The 27,315-nt window shown below is 34.7% G+C and overlaps 1 protein-coding gene across 10 annotated transcripts in view; it reads left to right on the plus strand.

Moving 5' to 3' along the window:
- Positions 1-2,885: 2,885 nt before the first annotated feature.
- Positions 2,886-27,315, plus strand: part of CEP126 (centrosomal protein 126) — an 83,422-nt gene continuing 58,992 nt past the window's right edge. For all 10 annotated transcript variants that reach the window (XM_047752849.1, XM_047752843.1, XM_047752844.1 and 7 more), the window contains exons 1-3: positions 2,886-3,020; positions 6,773-6,892; positions 25,670-25,815. In XM_047752849.1, coding sequence (XP_047608805.1) covers positions 2,893-3,020; positions 6,773-6,892; positions 25,670-25,815 — 394 coding nt within the window. In that variant the 5' untranslated portion in view covers positions 2,886-2,892. The remainder of the gene's footprint in view (positions 3,021-6,772; positions 6,893-25,669; positions 25,816-27,315) is intronic.

The raw sequence follows: 27,315 nt of genomic DNA on the forward strand, positions 1-27,315 counted from the left end.
CCATGCATCAACACATCTTATTGGCTCAAGGTTAAAATCTTGAAAACTTTTTGCCACCTCTACCATCCCAGGCCAGTTCTCCATAAACTCTCATTCAACCTACAGTAAAATCATTCAGTCTGGTGCCATTGTTTCTATTCTTATCAACTGTAGCCCAGTTTCCCCATATCCACTAGAGTGATCCTTTTGAAAGGTTAAATTAAATCTTACTCTCCTACTCAAAATTCTCCAATAGCTTTCCCTCTGTTGGAAGTTGGGTTTTACATTAACGCTTTGTGTACTGCATAAGTTCCCACATGCACTGCTCCAATTTCATGCTCTAGCACACTTCCTTTACCCCATTTATTCTAGATGATGTAGTCTTCTTGCTATTCCTTGAACATATTAAGTACAATTTTGCCTTCAGAGCCTTTTGTACTTGAAGTACCCTCTGGTTTTGAATAATATTCTTCATCCAAATGTTTGCATGGCAACGTCCTTTCTTCATTTGCACCTCTGCCCTAATTTCCCTTCCTTGGAGGCCTTCCTCAAGCACCATTTCTAAAATAGAACTGACATCAGTCTCTATCCCCTTACACCACTCCATCTTTCCTCACAGCACTTTTTAGTACCTAATGTATTCTAGTTGGGAAGAAAAATAAATACAAGCTTAATGAGCATAGGGACTTTGAAGTTTTGCACACTACTGCATCCCAGCCCATAGAAAGTGCTTGGCACATAGTAGGTGCTCAATATTTATTTTCTAAATAAAAGAATGAATTATTTTATGGTTTGAGGGGTGAAAGAAGTAAGCATTTAATTCTAATACTTCTTTTAACAAAATATAGAGATTTGGGTATAATATTCTTTTTTATTGCTTGAATCATACTATCTATCCTGCCAAGAGATAAGGTTTATAGAGCCCTCAGATTATCTTTCTGTTATCCAAATATCTAATCCTTAGGCCTTTTTTCTAGAAACTATACAATTTAATAAAGGGCTATTCCACTTAAAATGTGAAAAATCTGCTTACCACTTTGAAGAAAAAAAGAAATAGTTTAAAAGTCAAAAAATAGATCCTGTAATTAAAAATAAAACTGGTAACCTGTATTTAAAATTTCTTTTCTTCTTAGTTATCATAGTAAGGCAACATTTGAATGAAGAATGGTTATTTGAGCAAGCATTTGTAGGCAACTGAGAAACATGCTTTGAAATACTAATAAACTACATATAAAGCAATAAGGTACCTACGAATGATGAGATACCACACTAATAATACAGCAAAAAACTAGACTTTCAGGAATAGTAACCATGTCCAAATCCTCCAAACAGCAAACACAACCTTCTCACTTTTATTTGCACTTTACACTCCCCTACTTTGCTTTTTCTCACTCTCTCAAACTGGCCCTAAAGAAACACACTTGTAATGATAGCGGTGGGAATAAAATCAAAGTAACTGCCTGTGGCTAGCTAGGCAAGTTAAAAATGTGCAAAGATAGCTAATTGTCCCAGTGTACACATTTAGCCTTTCTTTACCAAGATTATATATCCATCCTCTTGGTCTGGCTCTGACGATGGCTTATGTGTTTTGTGTTTTAAGTCAAAAGTGGATTTGCTGTGGCACTTTTAAATCTCAGTCACCAGAAGACATTCCAATTTGAGTCATTGCATCCAACTTTGCAAAAACTCTGTTTTAGATAGCTTCAACTGGAAAAGTTTATTATCTGAACTCTAAAAATGAACAAATTGATTCACAAAGGCAGAGGCATTTGAATGGTGGGTGAGTGATTTTTATTTGGTTTGTACATTCTGCTTCCAATCTGGGAGGGTGTTTGTTTTGTTTTGTTTTATTTTTTTCCCATAGAAAAAGAAAAAAGGTTGGCTGAAACACAGTCAGAATTTATATGTACTTTTATAATGAACTCCAACAAAAAGTTTTAGCCTTTTTCAAATTTTCACTTGGAAAACCTTTAACTGATGACTGAAAAATCCTTTCAATTTTCCATACCCCTAAAACAATTTCAATTATGATGATCTCTTTTGGCATATCTTCCCAGGAGATTTACTAAATTAAATCTGCACTTTTTTACAGGTCGCCGATACTTTGATGGTCTATTTCCAGAATCTGGCAGCAAGGCTGGAACCATTAAGACTTTGAAATGCAAATGGCAAGGAAGACGACTGCAGACGAAATAGAAGCATCAGGAAGTGGGTGAGAGAATGCAGAGAAGGAAATTTCCACTCCACAAAGCTTTTTTAAAAAGAGATGGTGTGTGGGATAGCGATGCCCCAGAAAGACCCCACCCAAAACTCCACACAACAGGACTCGGTAGTTAAACAACAAATCCTACCCTGAATTATGCCCAAAGCAATCATTTCAGAATCCCCATGGTGGCGTTTGCCTGTATCTGGGAATTGTGCATCTCACTGTTTTTCATCACTCATCATACCCCCATGAAAACTTCCTCATAAAAAGGGAGGAAGAACTGAGTCAGGCTCCGAGGCACAATTCAGCTCTCCGCTCCCACGAAGACTTGAGTCCCCGAGGATGCTAAGAGTTTCTGCCCATCGCCGGCAAGCAGTGCAGAGAAGGCAGGGGCAGCAGGCGCCTCCTATTGGCTGCCTTGGGCGCCCCACCCCCATACTCCGGTTTCCGTCGCGAAGGACGCGGCGTCGGTTGGTTGTCAACATGGCGGCGGCGGTGGGGTCGCTGCCTCTGCTCCTATCTTCGCCAGGCAGGGTCGCCGCCGCCGAAGTTTCCTTCGCCACCACAGCCACGAGCGCCGCTGTGGGAGAACCAGCGCTGCCACGGCCAACCTTCCCGCGCCAGTGAGGCGGAGCCCGAGAGACGGAGGGCTTGGAGGGACCGAAGAGGAAGCCGGAGCTGCCATGACGGAGTCGCTGAGGTGAAAGATGCTGGCCGGGAGGCCCGGAGCCTGCAGCGCTGCCGCGGGACTGGGCACTGAATCCTCTGACACCCGCGTCAGAGCCCCCCTCAGTCCTCGGTTGAGCGGCGGGCGTCGCCGACCTGACGCTTACCTGTATCCTTCCAACCGTGGCTGCCAGGGTTAGCGGTGTTGGAAGCGGGGCCCACCTTTTTTTCCTATTAGATGCCCGTCACCACTGATGCAAGGTGATGGGAACTAGCCAGTCATATTAGTGTGGATATGTGCTTTAGCAACTGATTGCTCCCCTTCAACCTAAAATACCGTTTCATCCTATTCTAGGACCGTTTTCCCCGCCTGCTTGTTGTCTCAGCCTCATGCAACTTTGGTGTACATTTTTTTGTGTGTGAATTTTCGAGTACATCAACCGTGTGTTCCATTGGGATTATTTTCATGCCTTCTAGAATTATGCCATTATGTTTTTTACTTCATATTCTCCATCTCCTGATTAATGATGCTGCTTGGAGAGAAGAATTTCACCAATAAGCAGAATGTTCTTCTCTCCCGAAAGAGTCCGTTTTAACAGCTAACCTTAACACTTCCCTCATTCATTTACCAGAGCCGCTGAAACCTAACGCAGTTGGGTAATTTGTTTTGTTTTCCATCCTCTACCCAGACTGTTGTCAGAGAGACAGCAGACAGAAAGTGAGAAGCAGAGGACTTGGAGGCTTCAGACTGGATTATCTCTAACCTTTCCCTAAGAATTGGTCCAGGGCACCTTTGGTATTGCTGTTGGTTGCATTGTAGAAAATGCGCAGAGTGACAGAGTTTTGTTTTCAAAATATGTAAACCATGTTTATTCCTTCAGAAAATGGTGTGGTAATTAGAGTGAAACCTTTGTATTCGCAAAGGACTTGGTAGTGATGGTGCTGTATAATCATCTTCATTCTTGTCAAAGAATGCAGTGTCTTCGCCCCCAAGTTAACCCTCATTTTCTTATCCTTATTGTCTTCCACTTCTGGGATGCTGCAATTGTAAAAGCAAGTCAACAACCATTTTTCATGTAGTGCCTGCTTTTTGGCTAGGTGTTTGGGATACAACTCTACTGAAGACAGATTATGTACAAGGCTTAACTAATGGTCAAATATCCCTCCTCTGATTATGCTTTCCTCAAGCTTTCACCCCTTCAGTCTTTTCTTTCTTTAGTCAACTTCCTTAACAACCTAAATGAGCTACAATTAGAAAAAGACTAAATTGGGAGAGGAATTGATGAGGATGAGGTGGGGTAGTAGGCTATGCTTTTAAATAATAATCATGTGTTAGTTATCCAGTCCTTCGACTCATGGTATTCCTGGCTTTGTTTGTTGGCTGGTTTTTACTGTCAAGTATATAAAAGTTACCTTCCTTTGAACAAATATTTAACAGTGATTCTTATGGAAATATCTTTACAATATAGGTTGTATGAAAAATAAAAATTTAACCAGCCATCTATTTTTTTTTAATTTGGATGCCATACTTTGAAAAGATACAAAGACAGAAGCATTTTTTTTTTGTCTTTTTGCCATTTCTTGGGCCACTCCCGTGGCATATGGAGGTTCCCAGGCTAGGGTCGAATCGGAGCTGTAGCCACCGGCCTACGCCAGAGCCACAGCAACGCGAGATCCAAGCCACGTCTGCGACCTACACCACAGCTCAGGGCAACGCCGGATTGTTAACCCACTGAGCAAGGGCAGGGACCGAACCCGCAACCTCATGGTTCCTAGTTGGATTCGTTAACCACTGCGCCACGACGGGAACTCCAAGAAGCATTTTTTTTTTAACTCAGCAGGCAAAATTATATGTATAGACAGAGAGAGGTTTTAGTTAAAGCTAACGATATATAGTTGTCAGAACATTACAAACATATTTGTGATTTTCTTTATGTTCTTATGGTGAGATCTATCTTAAGCACGTTAATCGGAGAACAGAGTTGTCTCCATGTGCATCAGAGTCCTGCATACTTCTCACCCCAGCCAAAGCACCTTCTTCCCCTTCTTCCCCTACACTGTTGCTCTTGTGCATCCTGAATGGAAGTTACACTTTCTTCCACTGCCATGTTGTGATTTAGTAGTTAGCCATCTTGTTGAAGTCTGACTCCTTCTAATAAAGTGCCTTATTAGAGAAGAATAAGCTAAATCTTTATCCCTTTCTGTGCTAACGAAGAACCAGATTTCCTGCCCTTTTTGTTTCATTTTTATAAATCCTTCAAAAGAAACTTTGAGTAAAAAATATCATGTATTTGAGTGTGGGGGGTATTTGTTTATGTTGAGGTGGTGCAAAGTTTTATAATAAAACAAAGCTAAATGAATTATGGCCAATGGTATAAAAATGCTTAAATAGCAACATGATTGAAAGCTTCCTGTTAGCAAAGTTTCAGATGACTTTGGTTCAGAAACCAAAGTTTCGAACAAACATAACCATTTTGAAATATATGGGTAATGGTTAATATAGTAATGCCATCAATTACTATACTGATGCTGAAGCACTACAGGATCCTAAAATTAACATTTTGAATTAACAAATCATGTATAGCCTAATTTTTTATTGAATGTATTCTATTTTACAATTAATGTTTATGACATAAAAATCTTGATTAAATAACTTCTTTTTTTTTTTTTTGTCTTTTGTCTTTATAGGGCCTCACCCATGGCATATGGAGGTTCCCAGGCTATGAGTCTAATTGGAGTTGTTGCTGCTGGCCTACACCACAGCTCACGGCAACACCAGATCCTTAACGCACTGAGTGAGGCCAGGGATCGAACCCACAACCTCATTGTTCCTAGTCGAATTCATTTCCCCTGCACCGCAGTGGGAACTCCTAAGTAGATTTCTTAAAGAGAATTTCAAACCTCTATTTTAGTGGGGAAAATTTAAATACGCTATTCTAAAAAGTCATGCCCTGCAATATATAACTTCAGAACAATCTCATATGCATGTACTCCTGATGGTGGGGTACTGAAAAATGGTAATTAAATGATCTCTTTTTAAAACTTCAAAATCATTAAAAACAGAAAAAAAATGTGATAAATTTGATTAAGGCATTCAATAAAGACAGTTGAAATGTAACTAAATAAACTGGGACATCAATTAACCACATCAATACAACTTAAAGTTTAATTTTATATAGTAAATTACAAATAAATGGATGATTAGGAAAACTCAGATACTCCTTATTTGGCAAACTTCTGAATAAATATTAGTATGTATGGTTTTCAAGTTATGAATAAATCACTAAGCTAATATTCCCAAATTTTCCAATTATATTGCTATTTGATTTTTTAATATTTCAATATGACTTTTATACTATGGATCAAAACCTACTGAAAAGTTTAATTCATCTACTTTCTGTTAGTGAAAGTCTTTATAGGGCCTCACCCATGGCATATGGAGGTTCCCAGGCTATGAGTCTAATTGGAGTTGTTGCTGCTGGCCTACACCACAGCTCACGGCAACACCAGATCCTTAACGCACTGAGTGAGGCCAGGGATCGAACCCACAACCATATAATTTTAATTTTTCTGTATACATGCCTAAGATATAACTTGTTAATAAGTATTTAAATATTCATATAAAGAATGAAAAAATATGCTTAGTCTCCATATCTAAGCCCATCAGTGTCTAAAAAGTAATTCATTTTTCTCCCAAGGAAAGTGAGATAGATCTTCAGTTCTAATACAAGGCCAGAGGTGTTTTGTTTTTTTTTTAATGTAAAACACCTGCTGGTCATATACTAACACTAATGTGTACACATGCTAATTTTTCCACAAAAAACCATTACATCATTAGAGTGAGGATGTAATTTATCTGACAGCCCTGACACTCATCAACTAAAGACATAAACCATTTCCTTAACTTTATGCTATCATTAGAGATATGAAAATCCATTTAGAGAAAAATTTAGAAGAAGAACGCCAAATATTACTGCAGCAACAGAAAATATGTCGAAATCGAGCTCGTAAATATTTTGTGGAGTCAAACCGGAGAAAAAAGTAAGTAATTGTATTTTATTCAGAAACATGGAAACTCAAAGTCATTATAAATTAATCATTTCTCTGCTTTGTACCATTTTATGAACATAGTCATGACTGCTTTATCTATAAAACTGATCAAGATTTCTATGGCTTTGTAAAATTTATTGTTTCCTGCCTATAGCACAGTGATAGTCATGTATCATCTAGTTTACTGACCATAACCATAGCAGTCTTTTCTTGTCATAAAATTTCTTATTACAATGTCAAATTGGCTTTTTAAAATGACTATAAAATGTATTCTTCATTTTTATATCATTTTATGTATGATAAAATATTACCAATTAGCATTTAACCTCTAATAGACTATATTTATAAAATTTTTATGATATATAATCTAATAGAATATATTTATAAAATTTTTCTATACTGCTTATTTATCCAATAAGAAAAATGAGGGATATGTGAATAATGGTAGAAATGTGATTTTATAAATGATTGCTATTTTTTGAAAAAAAGAGCTTTCTAGTATAAATTGGAAGCTAAAGTAAAAATGCAGACCATCCTATCCCTGCTTAATATTTTTCAAAATTTGTTTGAATTGTTAAATTTTTTTAGGCAGAGTGATTATACCATTTTTATTGTTGTTTTTGCTACTTTATTCATATTTCTACAATACATGAATAGCTGAAAATCCCTAGAGTTTATTAACTACATCATTGGGCATATGTTGCAAATCCCATTTGGGGAATATGAAATTGTTTACCTGTAATCTTTTTTCTGGCACTACATTCCTCTTAAGGTTAACTCTGTATTGCCTGGTGTAGTTGAAAATTTTTAATGATGCTTATTTTTTATTTTATATTTGTGTATTTCTATTTTTATTGGTATTCAATAAAGTGAATAGTCGTATGTTGAAAGGGTCATGGGCTTTAGAGTCAGAGATCTAGGTTTAAATCCAAGTTCCATGAGTTAGAGCAAGTTATTTAATCTCTTTATGCTTTAGTTTCTCATTCATGATTGGAATTAATACTATCTATTTCAAGGGATTGTTATGCAGAGCAGAAAGGTTATATGAGAGAGGAATAGTTGCGAACACATGCACAAAATATCTGTCACATAGTGCTTCTTCACTAAGCATATTGATTAATTAATATTTGTCAGCTGTATATTTTCTAGTTATTGTCTTACTGTATGAAATAGCAGGCTCTCTATGTAGAATTTGATTCATAAAGTTTCTACCTGCCTTCTCTCATTAAACACCTGTAAGATTTCTGTTGTAGAAAATATAGAAGAGAATTTTTGGTTTAAAATTCTAAAAGAACATGTTCCAATACAATTCCATTATATTTTATTTTTTTTCTGTCACCCTACAGTGCTGTGGAAATCCACATAAAAATTTTATAGTTTAATTGTTAGGTGCACAATCCATTTTGTTAATTTTTGTATAATGTGTTAGACCTAGATTTTTTGTTTTTGTTCGCCTGTGGATATCCAATTGGTCCATCTTCATTTGTTAGAAAAACTACCTATCCTCTATGAATTTTTTTGCACTGTTGTCAAAAATCAGCTATGCATATTTATGTGGGACTCTTTCTGGGTTCTGTATTAATTTACATGTCTATCCCTCCACCAATGCTATTACATAATTTTGATTACTGTAGCTGTATAAAAAGTCTTCGAATCACATAGACTTATTCCTCCCACTTTCTTTTTTAAAATTGTTTTAGATGTTCTAATTCCTTTGCCTTTATGTATGAAATTTAGAATAATCTAGTTTATATATGTAAAAAATACTGCTGGAATTTTCATAGGAATTACATTATACCTGTATGTCTAAGCAGTATGGGGAGAATTGACATCTTTTCTGTATTGAGTTGCCTAATAAATCTACTGAGTTTTTTATTTCAGTTGTATTTTACAGTTTTAAATTTTCCATTTGTTTTTTCTTTTTATCTTCTGTTTATTTTTTGAGACTTTCTATGTTTTCATTTGTAAACATGTTCATAATTGTTCATTGAAACATTTTTATCATGGTCACTTTAAAATGTTTGCCAGGTAACTGTAAATCCTGTCATCTAGATATTGGCCTATGAATGGGCCTTTTTCATTCAGTTTGAAATCATCCTGGTTCTGGGAATGACAAGTAATTTTCTATTGGAAATTAGACAATGTCATATTATGTTATGAGACTTTGGAACTTATTTAAACCTTCAGCTTTAGCTGGCTCTCTCTGGCACTATCCCAGAAGGGGAAGGGAGTGGAAGGGAGAAGATACTGCCTCATTACTGATAGAAGGAGGTGGAAGTCTTGGTTTACTGCCTGACCTGTGTTGACATCAACTTGGGGAAGAGATTCCTTATTATTGCTGGGCAGTAATGGGAGTTACAGCTCCTCACATGGTTTCTGTTGACACCACGGTGAGAGTCCTCATTACTGCTGGATGGTAGTCTTGCCTTCTCCCTACAGGGCTCCTCAGATAATATCCAATCAGAAAGAGGTAGGGGCACCTCGTTACTGCCAGGTAGATGATTATCGAGACTCCATTTAGTCATTACTAATACTGTGGTTGGGAAGGGCCCCATTTCACCAGGTAGAGATGAAAGCCTACCCTTCTACTGAACTCTGACACCATTTCTGCCGGAGGATTGGGGGTGTCTGGTTACAACCTGGCAAGGAGGAAAATGAAATCTAGGCTCCCCCACTCAGCCTTGCCTTGGATGGGAGCAGGACTGAAGTTTTTTCTGTGTTGTTTGAATGAAGTAGTAGGATTATTGTCTAAAAACGTTTTGTTTTGCTGGATTGGCCTTTTTGTTCTCAGGGCTCTTTTTTTTTTTTTTTTTTGGTGATGGTGATAGTGGTCGTGGTGGAAGTGAGGAGAGGTGTGTTTTTTGTCTGAGCCTGTTGACATTTCCAGGTTGCCTGTTTCTCCAGCTCCAAGTGTGGGATATATGAAACCAAAAGAAAACTCAAGAGGCTTACCAGCATGTTGTCTGTCCCTTGGGTCCTTAAGTCCCTAGATAGTTTGCCTCCTTCTCTCCAACTTTCAGACTCATCTCAATTTTTTTTTAATATATACTATCTAGGATTTTTATTTGTACTTAGTGAAATAAATAGCAAAAAAATCTTTTTACCTCCTCTTTCCAGAAGCAAAATTTATTTCTTTTTGATTTCTCCTTCTAGAAGCTCCCTTACCTTTCTTCTTTTATATTTTTAGTACATTATTGCCTAAGTAAACAAAGGATTGTGTTAGAACTGAACCTAATAAGAATACATGTGAATAAGGACCTAAGAGACTTTTATGATTAAAATTAATGACTTTTAGTTAATCGATATTGACATGTTTATTTTGGCCGATACCTCAGCCTTTAAGAGAAATGAAATGCTATTACATTTTCCCTTTGTGGTATGTACATTACTAATTCTATGTGTTAAATCAGAATATAGAGCTTTGTTGTTTGAGTGTTTTCCACTCCAATAGTGTGTTAAGGGTCATTTTTGATTTTTCATTCATTTTGATTTCCAGTCAAGTGAAAGACTAAGTTGGAAATTTGATATTCAACATAGATTTTTGGGATTTCATAATTTTAAGTCTTGGCAAGTACAGGATTATTACCCTCTGGGACATATATGTTTGTTTGTTTGCCAAGCAATGAAAACTGACAGTATATTTCTGGATTTGGTTTTACTTCTTATAGGATGTTGACTTTGTTGTTACAATGTTATGCTTTATTCCTAAAGACTGTTTTTCTCCAATTGCATTTTAAAAGAGTACTATTTTATCATACTTTTAATTGTCTTTAATTTCTATCTATCTCAAAGTATAGTTGAATTTTAAACTTAAATTTGATTGTATCTCCAGAAAGTTGTAGCTACATAAATATGAATTATGGTTCCAAACAGAAAAAAAAGTCCAACTCTCCAGTTCTGCCCATGTTCCTTGTGACCTCAGTTACTCTTAATTACTACTACTAGAGTTCTGTTGTTAAGGAAAGTTATTGCCATTGTGGTTATTTGTTCCCTTTTTAAGAGTATTTCCAACAGAATAAAATTATACTCCATAGGTTTAGATTCCCAGGAAACCAGAACAAACCATTTGGCATATGTGGTCTACATTGAGCCAATGTGGTCTACATTGATGAGGCAGAATTGCACATGTTAAATAGACCCTTCAGAAGGCATGTTATTCATGGTACCAAATCTATTTTATTCATTACTTCTCTGATCTTTATGATGTCCTTCCTTCTGTTGACTTTAGGTTTTGTTTGTTCTTCTTCTTCTTTTTTTTTTTGTCTTTTTCAGGGCCGCACCCCTGGCATATGGAGGTTCCCAGGCTAGGGGTCTAATTGGAGCTGTTGCTGCTGGCCTACACCAGAGCCACAGCAACACCAGATCCGAGCCACGTCTGCAGTCTACACCACAACTCACAGCAATACTGGATCCTTAACCCGCTGAGCAAGGCCAGGGATCGAACCCACAATCTTGTGGTTCCTAGTCAGATTCATTAACCACTGAGCCACAAAGGGAACTCCAATATTTGTTCTTTTTCTGATTCTTTTAGGTGGTGGGTTAAGTTGTCAATTTGAAATTTTTCTTATGTTTTGAGGAAGGCCTGTATCACTATGAATGTCCCTCTAAGCACTGCTTTCGCAGCATCCCATAAATTTTGAATTGTTGTGCTTTCATTATCATTTGTCTTGAGGCATTTCTAAATTTCTATTTTGATTCCTCATAGTCTCATCGGTTTTTTAGTAGCATGTTGATTAGTCTCCATATAGTCAGTTTTTCTCATTTCTTTTCCTGTGGTTGATTTCTAATTTCATGCTATTTTGGTCAGAGAAGATAGTTGAAATAATTTCTATACTCTTGAATCTGTTGAGGTTAAGTTTTGTGCCCCAGTAGGTGGTCAATCCTTGAGAATATTCCATGTGCACTTGAAAAGAATGTACATTGTGATTTTTTTGGATATAATGTCCTGAAAATGTCAATTAAGTCTAAATTTTCTATTGCGTCATTTAGGATATCTGTTGCCTTATTGATTTTCTGTCTGGAAGATCTGTCCATTGATGTGACTGGGGTGTAAATATCTCCTACTATTATCGTATTTACATCAGTTTCCCATTTTGTGTCAGTGTTTATGTATTTGGGTACTCCTATATTGGGGCATATATATTGATGAGTATAACATCCTCTTCTTTTTTTTTTTTTGTCTTTTTGTCTTTTCTAGGGCCACCACCCACAGCATATGGAGGTTCCCAGGCTAGGGGTCCAATTGGAGCTGCAGCCGCCAGCCTACACCATAGCAACGTGATATCCAAGCTGTGTTTGCGACCTACACTACAGCTCACGGCAACTCCAGCTCCTTAACCCACTGAGTGAGTCCAGGGATTGAACCTGCAACCTCATGGTTCCTGGACGGATTCATTAACCACTGAGCCACGACAGAAACTCCAATATCCTCTTCTTGAACTGATCCTTTTATCATTAAAAAGTGTCCTTCGTCTTTTTTTATGGCCTTTGTTTTAAAGTCTATTTTGTCTGATATGAGTATTGCAACTCCTGCTTTCCTGTCTTTTCCATTAGCATGAAATATCTTTCTCCATCCCCTCACTTTCAATTTATATGTGTGCTTTGCTGTAAGGTGCCCCTCTTGTAGGCAGCATATTGTAGGCTCTTGTTTTTTTTTTTTTTTTTTTAAATCTGGTCTGCCACTCTATGTCTTTTGATTGGAGCATTCAATCTATTGACATTTAAGGTAATTACTGGTAAATATGTATTTATTGCCATTTTAACCTTTGTTTTCCAGTTGATTCTACATTTCTCCTTTGTTCATTTCTTTCTTTTTTTGGTTGTATGATTTCCTTTTATTTTATGCTTCTGTCCCCTTCTTTTTAGTTTTTGTGAGTGTATTATTTGGTTTTGATTTGTAGTTGCTCTGTTTTTCAAGTTTGTAAACCCTTTCCTATATCTGTTTGTTTTAGCCTGATAGTCAAATAGACTCAAACACATTCTAAAAAAAATTAGAGTCTAGATTTTCTTACTTTCCTCCCCACCTTTTATGATTTTGATATTCTTTTTTTACATCTTCATGTTTATCCCTTTTGCTGTTCCTTGTGTTTATCATAACTTTTACAAGTGGTTTTTTTTTTTTTCCCTTTTAGATCTGTATACTGGCTTATTTAAATGATTACTTTCCAATTGTGATTTCCTCTATCCTATATCTTCTTACTGCTTTTATTTAGAAGAGACCTTTCAGTATTTCTTTCAGAATGGGTTTAGTATTGCTGTATTCTTTTAGTTTTTTGGTTGGAGAAATTCTTTATTGCTCCTTTTATTTTAAGTGATAATCTTGCTGGGTAGAGTATTCTAGGCTGCAAAATTTTCCCTTTTAGAACTTGAAATATGTCTTGCCACTCTCTTCTGGCCTGTAGTGTTTCTGTAGAGAAATCAGCTGATGAGCTTATAGAGGTTCCCTTATAATTAAGTCTTTGTTTTTCTCTTGCTGCCTCTAGGATCCTCTCCTCATCTTTAACTTTTGCCATTTTTATTATAATATGTTTTGGTGTGGGCTTGTTTGCATTCAACTTGTTTGGGGCCCTCTGTGCTTCCGGTATCTTGATATCTGTTTGCTTTAGATTTGGAAACTTTTCAGCTGAAAGTTCTTCAAATATATTTTCAATCCCCTTTTCTTTTTCTTCTCCTTCTGGAATCCATATTATGCATAGATTGGCCAGCTTTATATTATGCCATAGATCTCTTATATTGCTTTCTCGTTTTTTTCATTTGGTTTTCTGTTTGCTGTCCTGATTGGGTGATTTTCATTATTCTATCTTCCAAGTCACTTATTTGTTCCTCTCCATTATTCATTCTGCTCTTCAATGCCTTTAACTCAGCTTGCATTTCTGCAAACAAATTTTGTAATTTCTCTTGGCTCCTCACATTTTCTATTTCCTTTCTAAACTAATCTGCATTACTGTTCATATCTGCTCTTAATTCCTTCATATCCACCTGAGTCTCAGCTCTCAGCCCTGCCCAAGGATCTCAGGCTGTGTCCTGGGGTGGGGGGTACTGATGGTTTTTACAGCTCTCTCTCTCTGCTTTGTCCTCCTCAGTCAAGCTATTGCACTTTTCTTCGAGGTTTTGAGGTTCCCTCTTTCTCTCAGCTGATCTCCCTGTCAGTTAGGTGGGCTCCCAGAGTGTGGATTCCTTTCCTCTTTCACAGCTTCCTCTCAGGAGTGCTGGTCCCATCCTGATTCCTATTTTTCTCTTCTTTTTCTTTCCTTCTTTTTCCTTTTGTTCTACCCAGTTATATGGAGGGTGTCTTGCCTTTTTGGGTTAAAGTCTTCTAATAGTGTTCAGTAGATATCTATGCAAATTGTTCTACATGTAGATGGTTTTTTTGGTGTATTTGTGAAAGAATGTGAGCACCACATCTTACTCTTCTGCCATCTTGATCCCGCCCCCAAAAATCTTAATTTTTTTTCTTTTTATTCAACACAAGACTGTACATACTTTTTCTTCTCCTAGAGCATTCCCCCCCACCATTCTTTTCATGACTGGCCTCCATATTCTGAAAATTTTAGCTTAAATATGTCTCCAGAGAAATGTTCCCTGTTTACTTTATTTAAAGTGAGTTTCCTTGGTTCTCTGTCATAGACCAGAGTTTGTTTACTTTATAGAACCTATGACAGTTAGGGACTTTTTGTTTACTTGGTTTTGTTAGCTTGCCTGAGTCGATTATAAATATCTACATAGACCATATCTGTTTTAGTTACTATTATATCCCCAAGCAGATAAAGTTAAAATAATAGATAGTTTTTATTTTTCTTAATTTTATTGAAATATAGTTGATTTACAATGCTATGTTAATTTCTGATGTACTGAAAATTGGTTCAGTTATACATATGTATATTCTTTTTCATATTCTTTTCTATTATGGTTTATTGCAGAATGTTGAATGTGGTTCCCTATGCTATGCAGTAGGACCTTATTTATCCATCCTATTTATAATTGTTTGCATCTGCTAATCCCAGACTCCCAATCCTTCCCTCCCACAAAACCCCTCCCACTTGGCAACCATAAGTGTATTCTCTGTATCTCTGATTCTTGTTTCATTTGTGTCATATTTTAGATCCCTCATATAAGTGATAACATATGGTATTTGTCTTTCTCCTTCTGACTTCATTTAGTTTTATAATCTGTACATCTATCTATGTTGCTACAAAAGTTCTTTATTCATTCTTTTTATTTATTTTTATTTATTTTTATTCTTTTATTTATTCATTCTTTTTATTTTTTAATTTTATTTATTTACTTATTTAATTTTATTTATGCTTTTACTTTATTTTTGGTAATATCCTAATATTTATTTATTTATTTAATAATAAATATTATTATTTATTATTTTTATTCTATTCTTTTTATTTATTTTTACTAATATCCTAATATATATATATATATATACACACACACACACACACACACAAATACTACATCTTTTCATAACTGCTTTTAAAAGTTCTCTGATCTATTTAAAGTTAACATATGGTCAAGCATTCATTCAACAGTTGTTTATTAACATCTACCAGGTGCAGGTCTTTAAGTTAGGAATTCCAAAAATTAAAATTTTAGTCCCTGTACTCAGTGAACTTAGAGTCTAATGGAGGATACAGACAGTTAAAATGCAGTTAATTCTTTCATTCGACAATGAATATTCCAAGCACTATGCTATGTGCTATGTGTGTCCTTCTTGTGATACTTAGAATCTAATAAGCAATACTGAAAAGTAAATAGATAATTACAGTTTAGTGAACAAATACTATGATAAAATTAAGTTGAGGATTCCTTGGGAAGATACGGTTTTGTTATGTGTGGATGTTGGGGATAGAAGTTCTTTAGAGAAAAAGAAAAATTACAAAAAGTCCGTTACATAGTATACAGTATAATAGTTAAAAAACAGATAAAATCACACTTTTGACTCAGTTCTTACACTTACTGATTATGTGACCTTGGAAAAAAGTATTTAACCTTTCTAAGACTCAGTTTTTTCATCTGTGAAATATTCAACTCAGAGAAATGTTGTAAAATAAAACAAGATAATACACATAAAATACCTGTCATATACAGTTTCTAACCTTATAGCACTTATAGTAAATGATTATTTTTATTACATCATGTTCACAGATCTCCTTAATATGTAGTAATAAACTTTCCTTTCTCAGCAGCCTTCTACCAGACTTTCTTTCTAAATCAGTCCCTAGAATCCTGATCGTATCCCCTGTCCAAAATACAAGTCAATTATATAAACACCCACGGTATAGTGCCTTTCAGAATAAAGTAAACATGGAATATGTTTTTCCTCTCTAAGACAAAATTAGACTTAAAGCAGTTGAAGATGTGGTTGTATTAGAGACTGTTCCTAAAACCTCAAATTTAGGTAAATATGGATATGAATAAATTTTTAGGTGTATAACAAATTCTCTGCTTACAGCTTCTAGTCTTCTCTATGATAAAGTACGTGAGGAAGATGTAGAAGGTACTATTGTAAAGAGTATGAAGAAACTAGTAGATATTTGAATAAGTATAAAGAATGAGGTATAAGGAATCATTCTTACTCCTCATTGTCACTTCTAACTATTGCACTCTCTCTCTTCTTTAAAATCCCCCAGATTTTTTGAAGCATAACCATCAAACTATGTTACTCACCACTACCTCTTTTATTGTAGCCACCTATAGATCTACTTTCTGTGTCATCCCTTGAAAGTTTTAGCACCTGGCTCTTTTTGTCTCCCTACCACTATTCTAGTGATTCTTCTTTATAATTTTAGTATTTGCTAGACCATCCATCCAATCTGGTGGCCTGTTATTTTCTTGAATTTCACCTAGTCAGCAGCACCTCACCTCAGCTACTACCAATTATTTCTCCACCTCCAAAATATAGATATAATCTCTCCAATCTATACCTATCTTTCCACGTCACTTCTTCCTAGTACCCTGAATTCAGCAATTTTAAGACTGCACCCCAATCCACTTATCAGCCTTACTCTGTTCATCCCATCCCTCATATCCTCACTTTTATTCAAACATCTTCTCACTCCGTAATCTGTCATTGTCATTCCCTTGCATATACCTTTAAATCCCTAATAGTTAATTTCTACCCTTATAACAACCTCTATTCTGATTTCTATCATCAGAATTTATGTTGCCTGTTTTTGCACTTTTGTTTCTGGCTGCTGCTTTTTAATGTTGAGATTCATCCATGTTATTACATATATCCATAGTTCATTCTTTTTTGTTGCTGAGTAGTATTACATTGTCAGAATATACCATAAGTTTTGTATATATTTTCCTATTGATGGACATTAGGCTGTTCTCATTTAGGACTATTAGTAAAGCTACTGGCCAAAAGATAATTCAAGATGAAATGGTAAAACATGAAAGAATTGATAAGAAATTTTTTGTGGATGTGTTTCATTTCTTTCAAGTAAATACCTAAAAGTAGAATTGCTGGGTCTTAAGGTACATGTTTATGCATATATAAAGCCAAAAGGGCTAATGATTTTACACACCCACCAGCAGTGTACATGAGCCTCTGTGCTTTCATACCCTTCTACTCAATCTTTTTAATTTTAGCCATATAATAGACATTAAATTGTTTTATTTTACACTTCTCTGAGTACACATTCCCATATGGTTTTTGTGAAGTCTCTGTTCTAATATTTTTTAATTGAGTTTTTTTGTCATCTTATTGTTGTAAGATTTTTAATGTACTCTAGATATAGTTTCTTTGTCAGAGGTATGTATTGTTAAGTATTTTCTTCCAATCTATGGCTCACCTTTTTATTATCTAGTGAAATCTTTAAGGAGGTTTAAGTTTTTATAAAGTACGTTTATCAGTTTTTTTGTTCTATGGATAGTTCTTTTTGTGTCCTAAAACATTAGTCCACCCCAAAGTTATGATTATAGCTTTCTTGTTTTCTTCCAGAAGATTTTATAGCTTTAGGTATTCAGTTTAGGTTTATCATCTATCTCAAATTATTTGTGTATAGTATGATACAAAAGTTGAGGCTCATTTTTTACCATAAATTGCTCCAGCACCATTTTTTTGGAAAAAAAAAAAATTTCTCTCTCCATTTAGTGGCTTTTGCCTCTTTTTCAAAAATCAATGGACTATATATGTGAAGTTTTACTCTGTTCCGTATTCTGCTCCATTGGTCTATATGTCCCATACCAGTAGTGCATTGTCTTGATTATCATAGTGTTATAGGAGGAATTCTCGACAGCGGCCCTGTGGACATTTTGGATGAAATTACTCTTTGTTGTAAGGAGCTTCCTATGAATTGAGGATGTAGAGCAGTATCCCTGGTCTCTACCCACTAGATACCAGTAGCACACCCCAGTCATGATAATTAAAAATGTCTCCAGCCATTGCCAAAGATCCACTGAGGCCAAATTGCCCCCCAGTTGAGATCCACTATTTTATAGTGAAATAAGGTCATAAGCACATTCTCTAATTTGATTTTAATTAAAGACTGTTTTATCTGTCCTAGGTATATTTGCTTTTCTACATATAAACCTTTCTGATTTTGAGTAGGATTGTGATAAAACCTTCCTGGTTTTGAGTAGAATTGTGATAAATAGATCCGTTTAGAGAGAATTAATATCTTAACAATACTGAGTGTCGCAGTACATGAAATCCATGAACATAGCATATCTCTCTTTCCCACCCTCCTTTTTTATTTTGTTTTGTTTAATCTTTCTCAGAAGCATTTTTTTTTCTGGTTTTCGACCCAGAGGTCCTATATGTCTTTTGTTAAATGATTCCCAAGTATTTCATATTTTGTGATACTATCATAAATGGGTTTATTTAAATTTCATTCTCCATTGTTTGCTGCTTATATGTAGAAATACAATTGATTTTTCCATATTAACCTTATATTCTGACAACTCTTTCATTGGTTTCTTTTCTAATTTTTACTAGTTCCTTTCTTCTTCCTTTAGAGTAAATTTGTTCCTCTTACAGCTTCTTAAGGTTAAAAACTAAAATAATTGGTATTAAACCTTTTTTCCTTTGCTAATAGAGGCTTTTAAAATTATAAATTTCCCTCTGAACAGTCTTATAAAGTACATTTAACAAATTTGATATGCTGTATTTTCATTTTCAGGTAGTTTAAAATATTTTCTTTCCTTTTGATTTTCTTCTTTGACCTGTGGCTTATTTAGAAGTATATTGTGACAGTTTTTAATTTCCAGTTATTTGGAGCTTTCCTAGATATCATAATTTGATTTCTAATTTTCTTTATCAGAGAACATACTCTGTAAGATTTAAATCGTGATATTCATTGCCATTTATGTTATGTCCTAACATAAGATTTCTTACAGTATATTTGAAGAGACAGCATATATGGGTATAAATAGTTGTTTTTGTGTAAACAACCCCAACATCATAGTAGTTGATAGTGTTGTTTGGATCTTCTATATTCTTACCAATATCTGTTATCTTGTTGTTCTGTCCTTTATTAAGAGGGGGGATATTACAACATGCAACTATAATTGCGGGTTTATCAGTTTCTCCCTTTAGTTCTGTTTTTATCATATATCTTGAAGCTCTGTTATTAGGTGCATACCCATTTATGATTTTATGTCTTCCTGATGAATTGACCCTTCTATCATTATGAAATACTGTTTTTTGTCTCTGGTAATACTTCTTTTTTAAAACCTACTTCATGTGATATTAATATAAATATAGTTGAATAAATTTCTTCTGCTTTTCTATCCTTTTGCTTTCAACCTGTTTTTGCTGTGGTCCTCTTAGGTCTTGCTTTATATCCAGTCTACCAAGTGTTAATATTAAAAATTGTGAAGACGTGTGAAAGGGCTGAGATTTTTAACCTGCTTGCAAGCTAATGATTTAGTGTATCACAATTTCATATATATATTGTGGCAGGCTAAAAGAAAAACGTAAATCCCTAATCCAAAGACATAGATTTTTCCTTAGGAAAAGCAGTAGCCAAAGCAATATTTTGTGTCAGTTCCCCAGCTTCCAGTCCCCAATAGGCAGTGCAGTGAGGGCCAGATAGTATTTACAGTTGCAGCATGGGGTTCACTACAGAGTAGGAACCACAGAATTTGGAATGTCTGATCTTTTACATGGCTGCTTCCCATTCTTCCCAAATGAAAGGGGGTGGTGGGGGAACCTTATCTTTACTGTGGAATGTAAACAAGGAGAGATTTCTATCTTTACTGCCCTAATTGTCTCCAGGAAGAGACTTCTCTAAGCTTTACAGTCCTGGAATGTCCCTTTATACAAACATGTTTTTAACTTGGCTGTAAATGCCTTCACGCAGACCTGGACTATGTAGAAACATAAAATATTCATAGAACATTATCTCCCAAAACCAAGATTCTGCCTTTTAAATGGAATGTTTAGTCCATTTACTTTCAATAATTGTTGAAATGGTTTGATTTAGGTCTGTCATTTAACTTTGTTTTCTATTAATTCTATGTTTTTTCTATTGCTTGCCTTTTCTTCCTTGCCTGTCTTCCTTTGACTTAGTCCCAATTTTTTTTTAATTTTGCTTTTTCAGTGACTCTCCTAGGGATTAGTATATGCATCCTTAACTATTTAGAGTTAACAGTGGACCATTTCACATAAAACATAAGAATCCTTCAACGTTATAATTCTTTTACCCCACCCTCAGCCCTCACGTCCTTTATCATTTCTCTTACATCTACATACATGTTATAAACCCACAATACAATGTTGTTATCTTTTGTATTAGAGCCTCAGTTGTCTTTTTAACACTAAGAGAAGAGAGAATTACATACTCTTTTCCATTTACCCACATAATAAGTATGTTTCCAATGTTCTTTATTTAATTGTATAGATCCATGTTTCCATCTGGTGTAATTTCCCTTTAGCCTAAGAATTTCCTTCTTATAGTGCAGGACATCTGGCAATAGATACTCTCAGCTTTTGTTTATCTGAAGATAACTATTTTGCTTGCTTTTTTTTTTTTTTCTTCTGGCCACAACCACAGCATGTGAAAGTTTCCAAGCCAGGGATCAAACCCGAGCCACAGCAGTGATAGCACCAGATCCTTAACCCACTGTGCCACAAGAGAACTCCATTGCCTTCATTTCTGAAAAATAGTTGCACTGAATATAGGGTTCTGAGTTAATAGCTGTTTTCCTTTAGTGTTATAAAAAAGCTACTTTTGTCTTCTGACCTCCATGTTTCTCACTGAGAAGTTAGCTGTCATTCATAGTATTGTTCCCTATTATATAAAGTGGTGGGTTTTTTTTCCCTATGACTACTTTTAAGGTTTTATTTTCGTCTTTGGTTTTCAGTAGTTTGACTAAAATTGCCTAGGTTTGTGTTTTTAATATTTATCTTAATAGGAGTTCACTGAGCTGCTTTTATCTGTAATTTAATATTTTTTCCCCAGATTTGGGAAATTTTAGGCTATAATTCTTCAGATGTTTTCTGCCTCCTTCTCTTTCTCTTCTGCTTCTGGGACTCCAATTACACATGTATTGTACCATATACACATAATAGTGACCACTTATCACTTAATGACCCACAGGTCACTAAAACTGTTACTCATTCTTTTCCCATCTTGTTCTATTTTTCAGATGATATAATTTCTAATTAATCTGTCCTCAAGTTTACTGACTCTCTTCTCATATCTCTAATCTGCTGTCACAGCAGATTAGAGATATGAGAAGAGAGTGACATTTTTATTTCAGATATTGTACTTTTCAACTCTAAAATTTCCATTTATTTCTTTTTTAAAATAACTACCATTTATTTCTTCATTATATTTTTATTTTCCTTTAAGTGCTTAAGCTTTAAAAAGTTCACACACATTTGCTATTCTGCATCTACTAATACAAAACCAATGTTAACATCAATTATATTTTATCTTTCTTACAATAGTAATATGATAATTTTTGTAAAATTAGATGAAAATTGTGTTTTCCTTTGATCTAATAGAAGATTATTTAAGGAGTTAAATTAATCGTTTTATAGGTCTTCCTAGTTTCTAACCTGGCTTCCTTGTCCTTAAGTTTTTGCTTGCTGCAAAAGCCCTTCCTTCTTCAGAAAACCATACTGTCTACCAGCAGAGTCTATTAAGATGACTATTAGTCTGTGTGCATTGAGCACTTAAGATGTGACCAGTCCAGAATGATATTTAAAAATACACTTAGTACAAAAAAGTATATGAAATATTCTAATAATTTTTACATTGATCCATGGTGAAATGATAAATATTTTGATTATATTGAGTTAAATAAAATACTAAAATTCTCCTGCTTTTCAATGTGTCTACTAGAAAATGTAAAATTATATTCTCCTTACATTTATTTCTAGTGGACGGTGATGATAAATTGTATCTTAGTATAGAGAGGCTTAGGAATTCAGTCTGATTGGACAAAAGAGCTTACAGCTGCACTTGCATTGTCCATCACATACAGTTGAGAAAATACCCTCAATATCAAAGGCCTGGGGGGATTTTTATTTTTTATCGTGATAAAATATACATAACATAAAATTTACCATTTTAACCACTTTTAAGGGTATAGTTGTGACATTAAGTACATTCACATTTTTGTGCAACCACCACCATCATCCATCTCCAGAACATTTTCATCTTCCCCAGCTGAAACTCCGTGCCTATTAAAAACTAATTCCCCATACCCTTTCTCCCTCCAGACCCTGGCAACCACTTTTGCACTTCCTGTCTCTATGAATTTTACTGTTCTAGGTACCTCCTACTAGTGGAATTATATAAGATTTGTCCTTTTGTGTTTGGCTTACTTTACTTATCAGAATGTCTTCAGGTTTCATCCATGTTGTAGAATGTATCAGAATTTCCTTCTTTTTAAGGTTGAATAATATTTCATTGTATATTGATATTACATTTTGATTATCCATTCATTTGTCAATAAATGCTTGAGTTGCTTCCACCTTTTGGCTTGTGCTGCTATGAACATAAGTATACAACCATATATTTGAGCTCCTGATTTCACTTCTTTTAAGTATGTTCCCAGAAGTAGAATCATATGATAATTCTATGTAATTTTTTGAGGAATTATCATACCATTTTCTCTAGCAGCTGTTCATTTTACATTCGCACTAGCAAGGCATAAAGGTTTCCAATTTCCCCATTTCCTTATCAACAATTGTAATTTTCCGGGGTTTTTAAATGTATGATAGCCATCCTGATAGGTGTACAGTGGATTTTGATTTGCATTTTCCTAATGATTAATGATGTTGAGCATCTTTTCATGTGCTTGTTGGAATTTGTTTATCTTTGGAGTAATGTCTATTCAAATCCTGTGCCATTGTTTAATCATGTTATTTTTGTTGTTGAATTCTGGGGGTTCTTTATATATTCATTATATCAATCCCTTATCAGATATGTGATTTGCAAATCTTTTCTCCCATCTTGTGGATTGCCTTTTAACTGTTGATAATATTCTTTGGTGCATAAAAGCTTTTAATTTTGATAAAGTCAAATTTATTTTTTCTTTTATTGCCTATGCTTTTGATGTCATGTCCAAGAAGCTATTGCCAAATCTAGTGAAACTTTTCCTCTATGTTTTCTTCTAAGAGTTTAATAGTTTGGGTTCTTTTATTTAGGTTTTTTATCTCTTTTGAGTTAATTTTTGTATATACTGTAAGGTAAGGATCCAACATCATTCTTCTGCACTTGGATACTCAGTTTTCCCAATACCATTTACTGAAAAGACTATCTTTTCCTCAAGGACACAAGGTTTTGGCACCCTGTGGAAAATTATTTGACCATGCAAGGTTTCTTTCTGGGCTCTCAAATATACTCCATTCACCTATAAGTCTGTCTTTATGCAAGTACCACACTACTTTGATTACCATGGATTTATAGTAAGTTTTAAAGGCAGGAAGTGTGAGACATCCACTTTTGTTCTTGATCAAGATTATTTCAGCTATTTGGGGTCCCTTGAGATTTCATACACATTTTAGAATAGATCTTTCTATTTCTGTAAAAAAAAATGAGATTTTAATAAGAATTGTCACTTTGGATAGCATCAATAGCTTAACAATATTAAGTCTTCTAAACCATGAACTTGGGATGTCTTTGCACTTATCTGTCTTTTTAAATTTCTTCCGTCAATGTTTTGTAGTTTCAGTTTACAAGTCTTTCACCTCCTTAAGTTTATTTCTAAGTATTTTATTCTCTTTGATAATATTTTAAATGGAATTGTTTTCTTAATTTACTTTCCAGATTGTTCATTTTAATGTATAGAAATGCAGGTGATTTTGTGTATTGATTTCATATCCTACAACTTTGCTGAATTTGTTTAATAGCGCTAATAGAGTTTTTGTGGAATCTTTAGAAATTTCTACACATAATATCGTGTTGTCTGTGAAGAGAGGAAATTTTACTTGTTTCCAACGTAGATACTTTTTTTTTTTTTTGCCTAATTGATCAGTGCTATGTTGAATCAAGTTGTGAATGCATCGTTCCTTGTTTTGCCTTGGGGGTACTTTTGAAGGAGATTGTCTTGGGAGGTAAAAATCTCTCCTACCTGTGCTGCAACTCCACTGCCTGCCACCTACCACAGAGGTTGGACCACTTGAAGATCTATAGTCCTATTACCCAAAGTTATAGTTCCCTAAATCTGAGTTATTTAAATTAGAATAATGCTCCAACCAATAGAAAGATGGTTAATAGTAACATATGGCACTAAAAATTTTAAAGCATTCTCATCAACTTCCCCTGCAACTCCCTTTATTACCAAAGGTCACTGGAGATTTCCCTAAAAGTGAGCTGTAGTCGTGCTTCTTCATTTTTCCCATTTTCCAGAAGATAATTATAAAATCACTAAACATATACATTTTTATGAAAAAAATTAATTCTTTGAGATTAATTCTTTGAATATAGACTCAAATGCCTAGAGGCAATTGGAAATAAATGAAATAGGAAAGTTAAGAAAAATAAGGAATGGTAAGAATCATAGGCAGGTGTTTATAACCATATGTGAATAAGAGTCCAGGGTTGTCAAATCTTTCATATTTTTAAGTCAGGCTGAGAATCAAGATTTTAATGTAAATTGTCTGGATTTTTTTGTTCTTGTCATTGCTTTTCAGAGCCACACGTGCATGGAAGTTCCCAGGCTAGGGGTCCAATCAGAGCTGCAGCTGCCAGCCCTATACCATAGCCACAGCAACACCAGATCTTTAACCTACTAAGCAAGGCCAGAGATCAAACCCTCATCCTCATGGATACTAGTCAGTTTCGTTACTGCTGAGCCACAACAGCATCTCCAGTTGTCTGGATTTTTAACACAGTTCAGGTGTAACATGACTGCCAGTTTCAAACTTTTGGTCTAAAAAAAGAGAAATATTGAGTATTTTACTGGCTACTCCATAGTTTGCAAGGCAGCTTCTTTTACCAATGAATTAATTCTTCACACTACAGAAAATAGTGTAGCTTCTTAGGAAAGATTTTTTTCCACAGCAGGGCTTGGGAAATAGAAATGTGAAGTGTGTGCAGGCCTGCTCCAATTAGAAAGAGCCTCATTATAGACCTTCTCTTAGTTGCATAAGACCTAGGTAAGGTTCTGAAATTACCACTTTGTATTTAAATGCTTAGTAAAGGGTCTTTTTTATTTAAAACTTGTTTCTAAGTAATCAAACTTTTGAAATATGGAAACTTTATTATATAATAAATGCATTGTTTTGAAACTATTTTCTGTGTGGAGATTTTTTTTTAACTGCCTAATTCTGTTATCTATGTTATGTTTTAAATATAGAGCTTTTGAGGAAAAACGAAAAGAACAAGAAGAAAGAGAATACCAAATCAGAGAGCAAATACTTCAACAGAGAAAACAGAAGTTTGAAGAAGTTACTGAAAAATTCCAGCGTGCCCATATTCCTCTTTCACAGCGGAGGAGAGCAGGTGCCTTAATTTCTAGAGCAATATGAAAACAAAAAAGATAATTATAAACACACTCAACTTGAGTAAACAATAAAATGACAAGTTAAGGAGCCAAGTGGAAATTCAGGCTGAAAAGATCACTATGCCTTTTGAGTAATAGGACTTTAACCAAATGAAAATTTGCAGTTTGATTTAGGTTTAATTTGAAGAATTAATATTTTGTTACTCTACTGGTAGATCTGGAAAGCTCACAAGTTTAATTTTACTTCATACTGGCTTACAGTGTTTTGTCTTTTTAAAACTAATTTAAATAAAACTGATTTAATAAATATTTAATATAAAAGAAAATTTAATATTCAGGTTTAGTAAATTAGTTTCACATTCATTTTGACATTTTAGTCAAATTTTTGTTCGAATTCATATTTGAGAGACTGGCAAAATATAAAAAAAAATGTCCACAGAGTTACATAATCCAACAAATTATGACCAGAACCAATTAAGAATTTTAAATGATTGTTTGATTCTTCAGTATCACATCTACATTTTTTATGTCTTACATAGTAACACAGAATTAGCATCAAAATGTCAAAATGTCCTTTTTCTTCTAAAGGAAAAAGACAAGCAGAACCTTTATGTGTTCAGCAACACATTGTACTCAGCCCTGGGCTAAACTGAGATAATGAGATACAGAGAAATCTAATTGTACTCTACTATTAAAGATCTCACAGCTTATTTTGGAGATGAAAGTAATATGAACAATTAATGTCAATAAATGGAATTATAATTGCTATGGTAGCAGAGAGTGTAGAGAACGATGAGAGCACAGAGGAAAGAATACTAAACACATGCAGGGACATCAGGGATCGCATCCCTGGGAAAATGTCTTAATTCAAATCTTGAAGAAGAAGCATTTTGCCAAGCAGAGGAAATTTTAATACATCCCAGACATAAGGAACAGCTTTTGCAAATAAATTATTGTATTGCAAATCTAAAGTGTATCCAAAGCATAGGATGGGACAAAAGAGGAGAAAATAATAGATATAAGACTAGAAAAATGAATGGGAACAATTCTCAAAGAGCTTTGTATACCATGCTAGGAATTTCATATTTATACAAAACATAGTACACTTAAATTTTTTTCAACTGGAAAGGAAGCCAGTGAGAGATCTTACTGAAAGAAAAAGATTTTACTGAAACTAAGGGCAGCTAAGTAGCACTGCTAAATACAATGATAGCTTAAACATGATACAGGTTTATGTTTCTTTCATGTAATGTGAAGTCCTCAGGAAGACAGTCAAGAGCTGATTTGATGATTAAGCAGTGTCACTGGGAACCCAGTCTCCTGTCTCTCAGCTCAGCTATCCTCAGTATGTGGTTAATAGCTTCACCTTCATGATCACATAATAGCAGCTCTAACTCCAGATATCATGTCAATGTTGTAGGCAAGAAGAAGGAAGAAATGTAAAGGAAAGAAAGATGTTTTCCTAGAAGCCTAGAAGCCTCCTAACAATATAGAATGTG

This window comes from Phacochoerus africanus, chromosome 11 (assembly GCF_016906955.1).
Source record: "Phacochoerus africanus isolate WHEZ1 chromosome 11, ROS_Pafr_v1, whole genome shotgun sequence".
In the NCBI taxonomy this organism is placed as follows: domain Eukaryota; kingdom Metazoa; phylum Chordata; class Mammalia; order Artiodactyla; family Suidae; genus Phacochoerus; species Phacochoerus africanus.